Raw genomic sequence first — 12,457 nt, forward strand, 5'->3', positions numbered from 1 at the left:
TGCTTGTTTGTTTGACACAGTGTGTGATGAAAGGGCGTGTCTGCAGGCGTATGCACGAGCAGAAACTTCTTCTCACTTCTCACTTCTCACTCACTGGTAAAGAATTTCACTCCTCCCATCACCAACACACACACACACACACACACACACACACACACACACACACACACAGGACAGATCTCTTTGATTGTAATTAGATATGGCCAAGTGTCTCATGAATCTACAGTGTCATCCCTTGGATGTATATTGACTCCTGCCTCAAAGCCACTGTTCCTGTCTAACAATACCAGAATAAAGACACCAAGAAAGAAAGAAAAGAGATAGGGGGAGGGGAGGAGCAGGTAAACTCTATAAAATGAAGCATTTATATATCAAACGTAAGTGTTAACACAGCTCCGGGGTAAGTGAGCTGCTTTTGCATTAACAGGGACGGATTTATAAATACTCTCTCAGTACCATATGGGCTACTTTTTAGTGTTCTTACATAACTCACTAGATATGTGGAGGAGGCAGAGAGCAGCATCCAAGCACTGCATACTGCCCACACACACACACACACACACACACACACACACACAATGGAGAGGAGAGTTAAAAATCTGGAGGAGGTTGGATAGAGAGAGAAGACATGTTAGATGTTGTCAAATTCACTGCTCTTCTCTAATTGAGTTTATGACCACAGCATACATGTAGATACATAGCTGTAGGTTTCAGTATAAATGCCCAGGTTAATAGATTAATTGAATATGTGAAAGGCATTATCCAAACATAAAAGCTATGTGTACTCAGATATGTGACATAAAAAGGGATCTTAAAGGAATAGTTTGATATTGTAGGAAATATGCTGAGTTGCCTTCTTGCTGAAAGGTAGATGGAAAAACAAACACTGCTCTCATGTTTGTACGGCAAATATGATGCTACCACAAACAGACAGCTATCTCGACTTAGCATAAAGAATGCAGGTGAAAAAGCTATCTTGGTTATGTCCAAAGGCAACAAAACCTCCTGCTACCAGTTGTTCCACCAATTTGCTTGCTCTTGCTTTATGTTTGAATGGTCTGTGCAATATGATGTAGTATTTGACAGTAGCCCATTGCTGCTATCTGCTGGGAAAAAGGGGAGGGGCTAGCTGAATAAATCCCGCCTATATTTGGGGCACATGCTTGTTTCTTCTGGCCCAGTATATGCCCAGTCCCATGGCCCGAGTCTGGCCCATATACAGCAGGATTATCAGATGCTACTTACATATCTGGACCAATTCTGGAGCACACACACAGAAAAACGTCTGGCTGTCAGCCAGTACCAGATGATAATTTAACATGGGAGTCTATGGTGATTGACTCACTTTTGGAGCCAGCCTCAAGTGGTCATTTGAAGAACTGCAGTTTTAGGTACTTCAGTGTTGGCTTCATTTTTCAGCCTCTGATGTTGCCTCTTGGGTCTTTATAAAAGACCATGTATTTGTGAGTCTGAAATCCCTTGTCTCAGTTATGTAGTAGCTGCACTGGATCACATCTAACTCTAACACCACTTGGGAAAAAGCTATGATGCAGGTGTAGCTAATTTAGCTTAATAAAAAAAATGGTGATGCAATGAGACGAAGAGAGTTGAACACACTGTTTATTCATTTCTCTCCCTGTCTTCCAGCAGCTGAATAAATCTCTGCAGCCTCTCTATAAAGCAAAGAGGGAGCGCCATAGAGACAGTCAGAGAGAGATGAGAAAGGAGGCGGGAGAGCACCTCGCTCCTGGTCCGCCCCCAAGTTGCAGCACGAGCCATTTAGCGGTACGAGCTGGGCCAGCTGTAAGAAGCGATGCAAGATCCTCACCAGGCGGCGACCGTGTTAGTTGCCCCCCCCCCCCCCTCTGCTCCCCTCCCCCAACACTACCCCTGTCCCCCACCCCCCCACACGCGGAGAAAATCATTACCAAATAGAGGTACCCGAGCGCACGCGGAGCGATGGCTGCAGCAGCGGCAGCAGCCGTGGATTGTGTTTACGACGCAGAGCACGAGAGCGGCACAACCTGGGGAGAAACGTACACCGCGCGCACCCGATTTCTAAACGCACAATCATCCACGCGCAGTGTCTACTAGTGAGCCCGCGAGGCTTCTCGCTACATCAGTCCGTTTTGACGTCTCCTGCCCTCCGCGAGGATCCAGCACTGACTTGAGCTCGGTTAATCGTTGTTTTGGTGTGCAGCTGCACGGGAGACCGACCTGCCTCCAGCCGGTATCACAGATGAGGAGAGCGAGCAAACCGTGGAAACGAGACCATTCATCTCCACCGTCAAAATATCACGCACGCCACGCCAGCGCGCTGTTACTGGAATCTGGATCGGCGCAGTAGCCTCCGGTCCCATCGCCATCCTGTGGCGCTGCACTTAAAGCGGGGGATACCCGAGAGCATCCCTCCATCCCACCTAATCCATCCCTCCCTCTCCCTCTCCCTTTCAGCCTCTCTCACCCCATCATATGCTAGAGCTCTAGGGGGGTGGGGGTCTCATCTAGTCCAGGGACCAGGGGGGAGGAGGGAGGCTGTTCGTAGCCGCGGTAGACGCACCCTCCGCGTGGTGAGGCAGGGCTGAAGCGCCGCTGTGTCGGAGGATGCTGCGGGAGTAGAGCGGCTCAGAGCGGAAGATGGGGAAGGACCAGGAACTGCTGCAGGCGGTGAAGACCGAGGACCTGCTCACCGTGCAGAAGCTGCTGCAAAGGCCCCGGCCAGGGAAAGCAAGTAAGATATTCTACTCTGTTCTATTCAACCCAAAACGTGATACCTGCAGCTACGGTTTTCTATTGCAAACCGACCCCTTGATGGTTGTGTGAGAGCAATAGTTAGAAGGCGATTTCTCACATACCATTATTGTAAGGCCTATGATGTTTCCTGTGTGTGTGTGTGTGTGTGTGTGTGTGTGTGAGAGAGAGAGAGCGAAATGTAGAGAGGAGGAAGGAGGCAGAGAGCGAGGAGGGGTTGTATGCATCAGAGTGTATCAGGGAAGATTAGTGGTGTGATTGGAGACTGACAGCCCATCTTGAGACCCCTGTCTGAGTGCACTGCAGCAGAGAGAGAGAGAGGGGTGGGAGAGAAAGAAGGAGGGAAGGGGAGTTGTGTTTTTGGGATGAGGGATCTGTGTGACCCCGTCTCCCAAGTGAGGGATGATGCCAGTGGCCTTGTGATTGTTAAGGTCCAACATTGCCTTCAATGACAAACACATGCACATACAGGGATATGCACATGTGTGGCGAAGGGTAAAACCTCACATTCTCTTCTATTTTATTCTCTTCTGCTTCTCCTGGTCTGTGTGACTCTGCTCTTTTAATTGTTTATTTTCTGCAGGCGATGTTGCACTTCAACATCCAACAATGTTTCGCTTCCACAGCCCACTCTAATGTGTGGGCAACACAGAGTGAAGCCATAGAGAGCTGCAGATAGAGCCTTCTGTAGTAGGCTGGTAACTGCCATACTGATACACCCACTGATATATGACGGGCTGAAACGGTTATCTACAGACAGGGGCCAAATTACAGGAATTACAATCCCTGCAGATATGATTTGAAATATTATAGCTCGGACAATGTGAGTAACTCAGTTGAAAAATGCATCTGTTTTCTTGTTTTTTTACAGCTAGATTAACTTCTCACTTGGTCTTAATTGCCTCCCCTCACTATCTAATTGCTGAAATTGTTCCAGTCAGACAGGTTTGCATCTGACCCGGTGCCCACACTGGAAAGGCTCCAAACAGCAGGTGGGCCTAATTTGAATAAGAGAATCTGGTGTTGATGACAAATAATGATCCAGAATTGTTGCTTCATGAATTCAGTTTTGATTCAATTTATCTACAGAGCAAACAGAGAATATTATAATTAATATTATAAGTCTTTTGACTCCCCCTTCGTTTTTTTTTTTTTTTAAGAGACCCTGCACACCTTCACAGGTGTTTCCAATTACTCTGGCTAATTAGGCCTCTGTGACACCTGTGAATCCCTTATGTGGCCATAAGAGATTCAGTGCAGGTTCAGTTCTGGTGACCTGGTCTAGCTGAAATACTCAGTTCTTCTCCTCTTGTTTTATTTTTCCACAACAGGACTAAGGCTGGAAACATAACGACAGAAATCACAGAAGAAGACTGAATAAATCATTTCATATCCGTAGAAGAAAATGTCCTAAACTCAAGCTTCTACTGCTAATATCTGTATTTTATTTTTGGATTTAATACATTTCTGGATGAAATTGCTGATTGAATCTGACATATGTGGGAAGGGGGGGGGGATATTTTTTGTATTCATTTCCATGTGCTGTTATTCAGAAGGACAGAAAGCAGTATTTTGATGTGGACTTGATGTGCACTGTGCTAACTCTGCCACAGATGGCAAAGCTTGCTCTGCAGGACTCAGTGAAGTACAGCACATGCCTCAAAACAGCTTTGTAGGGGTCAGTGGGGTGCACTGTATGCAGGGTGCAGTGGAGCAGAGCACATACAGGAAACCCCTTGGATTGAAGACAGTCTGCTGCAAAGTATAGGCATCCCTAGCTGGTAGGGTCCGGCACATATGGGTCGTGCACAAAAATAGTGTCTGGGGAAGTGAGTGGAGTACATTATGTACAAGAGCACATCACAAAACAGCCTTTAGGCTACAGGGAAGTGCACTTCATCTGGAAGCCCCTCTCAGACTACTGTTTAGTACATCAAAAACAGAGGGCAGGTAAACCCTCGAACACAGTTTTATAGGCAACAACCAGTGGCACACACAACTGTGCACCAAATTAGATCCAGTCCTCAGTGGATTGTAGTTTACACAGATGGCAACTGAAGCAATTTAAATGCAGATTCAGCAGGTGGAAGAGGCAATAGCTTAACAGTACATGTTGCTTATTATTATAAAGAAGGTACCCTATGTTTATTATAGTCTGTGTTGTAATTGTTGAATACAGTATTGCAGCTGAAAATAAGTGAATCCCTGAAGAAATCATTAATGTGTCTTATTAGAAGCAGTCTAGTCAAAACAAAACCGCTGGAGTCTATAGCCAAGTCTTACAAACACTGTGACAAAGTAACAGGGAAGCCCATAATGTAATATACCCCTGCAGCAAAATTACCTCTGTGAAGAGGTGTTGATTCAACTTGATGGCAAATCTTGAATTTTTTTTGGTGTTGCTACAATGCACTGCCTTGTTGCCTGCCTTGTTGTTACAAAGAAATGTTTCAGATAGTTTCATTTCATACACACAATTCTGCAATATTAAGATAATAATACAAATTTCTGGAACAGAAATTCATAATCATCTCACAACCCATCAGGTTTATCTTGTGTGAAATAAAACTCGACCAGAACAACCAGAATGAGTACTTTTACTTTTGATACTTTAAGTATATTTAGACTTATACCTGTGATGCAGTATTTTACACTGTGGTACTGGTACTTTTACTTAAAGGATCTGAATTCTTCTTCCACCTCTGTGTGAGGGGCAGATAACATCTGTCTCTGCTTGACAACTGGATACCAACTGGGCTGGTACCAACCGCTGAGGTCTTATCATTGGTATTTTCTGTGGGAATTTGGGCTGTGGAGCAACATTGTGGGAGTTGACATTCTGCAGTTAAAAACTTGCACATGGTGGGGTTTTTTTTATTTTTTGGAAGCACTGTGTTTAGACTGATGCCAACAAAATGAGTAAATAATTGGTTCAGATTTCCACAGAAATGTTGTTGAAAGAACTGTTACATTTTCTAAAAACATTAATAAATAAATAGAGGTGAGGTCTGAGAGTGACAACGTGTTAAAAGTTGTGCATTTCAGCAATAACACTGCAAATGTTACAAAAGTGGTATTAATTACAGGGTGACTTTATGACTTTGTCAGGTATTCCTGCTTTTTCCACTTCCTGTGTACAGTTTTGTGTTGTGAGCTTTGTGCAGGCAGACCTGCTGGATAATCAATCTTTCATTTGGCGTCTAATGACACAGGCCACCATTACTCCTCAGTAAGCACTTAATCTCTCGACATTATTGTCATATCATTGGCTGACAGGAACATTTAATGGTTCCATCTTGGGGTTAGCCCTCATATAACTTACACTTATGGCTGATAGAACGTCCCACCCAGCAGACCTGAAGGTGTTTAAACACAGCACCAAGGTCGGCCTGTGCTCTGCTCTGTTGTGTTGTCTCTCTCTCTCTCTCTCTCTCTGTCAGTCTGCTGCAAAGCCCTGCCTTTCCGACATTACACTGAATTGTATCATTCGTATAATTGACAGCTAATGCCGCTGCAGAATCGGCTTCTTGCAAGGCGAACTGCGTAAACGTGCCTGGTGAAATTTCATTTGTGGATGTGAAGAGCAAAATAAATCTTTTTTTTTCCCAGTTCCTGAGAAGCTTTCGTGTTTTTGGGGGGGATTGCCTGCAAAGTGTCTGCAGGGCACTTATATTACATGAGACGGACTGTGGGCCACCCTGTCAGAAAAAAACCAAAAAACAGAAAACAAACAAACACAAGGAGCAGCAATAATGACAGAGTGGAGCTGAGAGTCCCAGACAAACAGCAGGGGAGTCTAACATTGGGCTGATGTTAACACAGACCTGTTTGTCATCTAGCATTAAACACAACACTCACAGGACAGCTGTGTGTGTGTGTGTGTGTGTGTGTGTGTGTGTGTGTGTGTGTGGTTTGTGGTGGTAATGAGTAGATGTGTTGTTGAATTGTGTGTGTGCAGAGGTGTATATGTGTGTAAAGGAAAAGGTAAAATTGGGTTTAGTGTGTGTGTGTGTGTTTGTGTGTGTGTGTGTGTGTGTGTGTGTGTGTGTGTGTGTGTGTGTGTAATGGGTCTGGCAAAGGCTCTGCCCTGCTGCAACTCATTTACTCCCACTCAGGCCAGACATACAGTCTGCACATATTCACCTGCATCACACAAACACACACACACACACACACACACAGACAAACAGAACTACACACTCTTGCAGACACATCTGGACCATCTGGAGAGCCATCGTCAGTTTGCTGTCACTCAACTCGCCTCCTGCACATGGCACTAGACGAGGTCATAACAGTGTGTGTGTGTGTGTGTGTGTGTGTGTGTGTGTGTGTGTACATGTAAAAGACCTTGAGTGTAACCTGAGGTCTGTGTTTGTAAATGGGCTGTTTCAGTGTTTGTGTGTCAAGGCGGGTGGTGTAATCTGTATTGATGGTTGTTTATTGTGTGTCATTGAAGTGTGAGTGTGTGTGTGTGTGTGTGTGTGTGTGTGTGTGTGTGCTCTGAGGAAACAAATTTGTCTGTGTGTCTGTTGCATCAGTGAAATGATTATGATTCAACCTCTGGCACTTCAACCTCTTCCCGTACTGCCACGAGAGACTGACACATGCTAACATCGCTACACAACACTATATGTCTCCTTCCTCTCCTTTCTTTGAAGTCAGGAGAGACGCTAATGCTCACAGACCGCTCTACCAACCCCCTGTCTCCCTCTCCCTCTCCGTCTCTGCCCCATCTTTCTGTGTTGACGGCAGAGCAGAGGAGTAGAGCAGATGATTGCATCCACACCAGTGCACATTCACAAAGGAGCAGGCAGGCAGGCAGCGAGGAAGCTTCACATACTGTCAGCCACAGTCTTCACACTGGTTAACTGTGCTCTGTCTGCAACTATATGCTCCACTGAGAGAAATATGGTGTGAAGAAGCTTGCTTTTGGCATTTGCATTTTTCGCTTGGTGCGCTTACAGTGCATAATAATTGAAAGTGCATTGGATTATAGGTGCCGTAGCGGCCTAGATGCTAGCTTTTTGTGCAGCAGCTAAGCAATGAATTTAATCTGCCAGAATGTAACGAAACAAAATATTTATTGAAATTCCCACCCACCAACAGCCAGGGGTGGAAGAGGTATCCAGGATCCTGCACATCTTTAAATTAGGGGGACTTTCAAACAGTCGAAATCAAATCATCAAATGTCAGGATATCTTGACCTTTAGTCCTTAGTATGAGTCAAGCTTTGCTATCTATCTATCTATCTATCTATCTATCTATCTATCTATCTATCTATCTATCTATCTATCACTACATAGCCAACGTTAGCATTAACAACTGCTTACTTACCTGTGTAGAAGAAACATTGTGAGTTCAGCATCAAACGTCATTCCCTTACTCACCAACAGCTGTCTCCAGTGGTGGAAAGTAAGCGTCTTATTTTGCCTCTATTTCAATCACTTCTGTTCTTATAAAGAAGTTAGCATGCTAACCAGCTAGCTGCGGCCCAGTCAGACTGTCTTGTTGTCTCAAGTAAAGAAGATACTATCTTAAAATGGTGCTTAGACTACCTTGTTTCCTGTTACATTTAACTAGTTTATCAGGATTAACAGATTAACGTGACAGATAATGAAAAGATTTTACACAATTTGATTCACCTGTGTTTCAGTTCCAGTATAATTATTGATTATTATTGTGCAATCATTTTTTAATCGCAGACGAATTAACACGTATCTAAGCACAGTAAGACGTATTCCTTGGTAAGTTGTGTTCATATTTCCTGTCCTGTTTTTCCAGCACATGTGTGGTGATCTTCATGCCGTCAGTAGATCCTTTACACGGAATAAGGTGTAAATGACATGATGAAAGTGTGTCCTCGGGGGGGAAGCTGTCACATCATCAGAGTGCCTCATGTGTAATGTGGGGGGTTATTCCTGCATGTTCTCACTGTTAAGCATGACAGCAGCACAGCTCTTTTTTTATAGCAAAAAACTGGTACTTAACAACAGTTACTGTAGACTGTAGACACATGTATAAAGCTGAAATGCTGTGACAGTGTAATAGATTCTGGGTTTTATCTTGAAACTGAATTATAAATGATAATATTGAGAAAGTGAAAGATTCACTGGCTGAGTTTGCTGCATTTTCCTCCAAAACATCATCAGTCACTTCTCCTGCTGCTGCTGCTGCTGCCTCCATGATTGAATTACAGAACAGATGGGGTGGGGGGGTGGGATTGAGAGATAGATGATTTTTTTTGCTTTGAGGAAAACAGGGAATGGCGAGAGGAGTTAGTTTGGGAAAAGAGAGAATAAGAGAGAAGGATATCGTGTTTTAAAGGGGAGGAGGTGAAGATGTTTTCTGACGAGGGAGTGGAGGACAGGTGGACGAGGGGCGATGAAAGGATGAAAATTATGAAAGAGAGAACAAGTGAACAAGGTGATGAGATGGAGGGATAGCTGAGCATTTCCACATATCAAGCTTCTCTCTCTCTCTCTCTCTCTCTCTCACACATACACGCTCACTTTGTCATCTGCATGGTACAATGCACCAAAAATAACATCCACATAGTTTAATGGGTCAGTGGCAAGTTCAGGGAGAAGAAGAGGGCACAGGAAAGGTGAGGAGATGGGAGGAAGGGATGCAACAAGGAGAGGAAAGAAGGAAAGGTAAGGAAAATTGAAAAAAATGAAAGGTGAAAATAAAGGAAACTATAAGGAAAAGAAAGGAAAGGAAAGTACAGGAAAGAAAAGGAAGGGAAGGAAATACAAATGAAACCAAGGACAGGAAGGACAAACAAGAAAAGGCAGGACAGGAAAGAAAAGGAAGTGAAAGAACAAGAGGAAAGGGAAGTAAAGAATGGAAAGTAAAGAACAGGAAAGGAGAACATAGTAAAGAAAGTAAAGGAATGGATGGAAAAATAAAAAGTACATGAAATAAAAGATAGAAAAGGAAATAAGGAGATAAAAGGAAAGAACAGGAAACAGAAATAAATATGGAAAGGAACAAAGAAAGGGACAGAAATGGAACAGAAAGGAAAGGAAAGACAGGACAGGAAAGTAAACAACAGGGAGGGACAGAAGAGACAGGTGAAAGGAAAGGGAAGCACAGTAAAGGGAAGGAAAAACAGATTACAGGAACGGAAATAAGGGAAAGGTTGGGGAAGGGAAGAACGACAGGAAATGGAAATGAAATTAAAGCAGTAAGAGGAGGAATGGTTAGCGAAACAGCGAGAGAGAGAGAAAAGTAAAGGAAAAGTCGTGCAGATCGGAGTAGAGGTGATAATAAAGAGAGAAGACCAGCTCAAAAGAGGGACTAATAAAAAGGACAAGTAAAGTGTGATATGACAGTGACAATGGGGGATGCCAGGACACCTATTCTATTCTATTCTATTCTATTCTATTCTATTCTATTCTATTCTATTCTATTCTATTGTAGCCACTGTGCAGATTAACGAGATTAATGAGATGGGAAGGGGAGTAAGTGGTTTAGTCTGGATATAGAGACCACCCACAAAATGAGAAGGGCAGCGGGGTGGGACCACCCCTGCTCAATCAGCACCGATTACAGAGGTGGCATTAACCACCTACTGCACTAGCTTACACACACACACACACACACACACACACACACACACACACACACACACACACACACACTCTCACGAACACAAAAACACACCCAATCCTCCCCCACTGTCATAGGACTGGTGCAGGGAGGTACAGACTATTGGAATTTAACTCGAAATTAAGCATTGTAGACAGGACAAAAGTTGTCACACACACACACAGTCACACACACTCACTCATACAGTGCTACATACAGTACATACGTCAGCAAATGTCTCTGCAAACATGAGAGTTTAATCTGGAAGGTATGAAGTAGAGAAAAAGAAAAAAACACAATAGACAGCTGAGCCATGTCATTTGAGAATTTTTATGTAACTAGTACAGTAGCTGTATGCATGTGTAGGTGTGTGTTAGCTTGCAAAGGTGTGTGTGTGTGTGTGTGTGTGTGTGTGTGTTAGCTTGTGTGTGTCTCCTTAAGAGCTGCTGCAGAGTGCGACTCTGCCTCTACATCGCCTCGCAGGATTTTTCCACTCACGCCCTGACTTCATAACATTGAGTTTATTCTTTCTGCTTCAGATTAATGTTTGAGTAGCTAATAAAGGCAGGAAATTGTGCATTTTTTCAGACTCAGCTCCTAAACTTAAACTAACATGGTCTGGACAAGGTTTTTACTGTGTCCTACATGAGGATCTTTTAGAAATGTTCCGCTCTACACCCACAGCGAATACATTTAGCATCGCCTTGGGACTTTCTGAATGAATGAACGCTGGTGCTCTTGCTTTTGCGAATGGCCACTAAAAACAGGGCTGTGACAGAGGTTGGGTGCAGGCTCACGGGTCGAACACTGACACACCCTTAGGACTTTGATATGTGTGAGAATATTTGGCGGGGTAAAGTTGCTATGTAAATATACGGTCCTTTAGAGCTTTGTTTTTTAAGAAAGAGTAAAAATTGTTTTCTGCTACAGTGCAGGTAGGAGACTAAACTGATCCTTAACTTCTACAAATTTCTACCAACTACCACTGGATGAATACTCGACTCCTCTCTAAGCCACGCCCACCTTAGTTATTGCCTTTTTTTCCCCCCTTTTTTGAATTGTTTGTGGAAAAAGACATCGGACACAAATAGTGGTTAAAACCACCAGAGTATTTTTATACGTCTTGAAACATGTCAGGAAGGAATCTTTAACATTGAAAAAACTTTTCATTTTTAGAATTAAACAACGTGTTTGACAGATGTAGCTAATGTAGCTATCTCGGCTAACACTGGTGTTGCTAGAGTGTAAACTTTCCAAGTCTCAGAGACAGACAGTGATGCTAATGTTAGCCAAAACTCTGTTAGCATCCTAGACTGTCTAACTATACAGTGGATGTTCTAGTCATGAAAGGAGCTTTTTTAAATGCTTTTTTTTGCTTCTTTCATATGAAGTAACATTTGTTTACTGCAGCTAGTAAGCTAGTTTTCCAGACTTGCTAATGATTTTAGCTCACGTTTGAGCAGGTAAACACACTGTTTAATCCATTCCTTACACTTTTACTCTTGTGTTTTTGGTTTTGGAAAGACTAAAAGCCATTACCGTCCACAATCATTAAATACCAGATATCAGTTTCAGGCTATTTCCCCCGAACCAGTTGTCATGACAGATGGATTCGTGAAATAATTATCCTATACATGGGCTGTGTGGTCTTACCTCTTCTGGCTCGACCTCTATAAAAGGTAGCTGTGCGTTAATGCTTCTGTATGCAGTAACATCACCATCTGCTGTAACAGAATATCAGCACAACCGCATCTTTCTTATCATGTGTGTGTGCGTTCTCTCGCAGGAGGCAGCGATCAGAGACCAGAAGGGACTGGCCAGTAGCACAGATGTTGAGTCTGGCCTAGCGTGTGCGAGTGTGTGTGTGTGTGTGTGTGTGTGTGTGTGTGTGTGTGTTCCCATACATAGGCTAGTACATGTGTGATCCAGTGGCTGAACAGATGTTTGATGCTGGATCACTGCACACACAGCTGCAGATTTACAAAAGATTCCATATAATGTACCTGACCTCTAATACATGCACTTACAGTTTGTATGTGGTGTGTACAAAAGTTCACATATGCACAAATTTATCTAAATCCAGCTTTGAGAGTACTTATTTACTGGAGACCTTTAA

General features: G+C 43.4%; 1 protein-coding gene across 1 annotated transcript in view; it reads left to right on the forward strand.

Annotated features, from left to right (window-relative positions):
• The first annotated feature begins 2,637 nt into the window (after window positions 1-2,637).
• Window positions 2,638-12,457, forward strand: part of caskin1 (CASK interacting protein 1) — a 103,356-nt gene continuing 93,536 nt past the window's right edge. Inside the window, exon 1 of the mRNA XM_022747921.1 lies at window positions 2,638-2,731. Within this exon, the coding sequence (XP_022603642.1) occupies window positions 2,638-2,731 (94 nt within the window). The remainder of the gene's footprint in view (window positions 2,732-12,457) is intronic.

Source organism: Seriola dumerili, unplaced genomic scaffold (genome assembly GCF_002260705.1).
Source record: "Seriola dumerili isolate Sdu_G_001 unplaced genomic scaffold, Sdu_1.0 BDQW01000113.1, whole genome shotgun sequence".
NCBI classification, from domain to species: domain Eukaryota; kingdom Metazoa; phylum Chordata; class Actinopteri; order Carangiformes; family Carangidae; genus Seriola; species Seriola dumerili.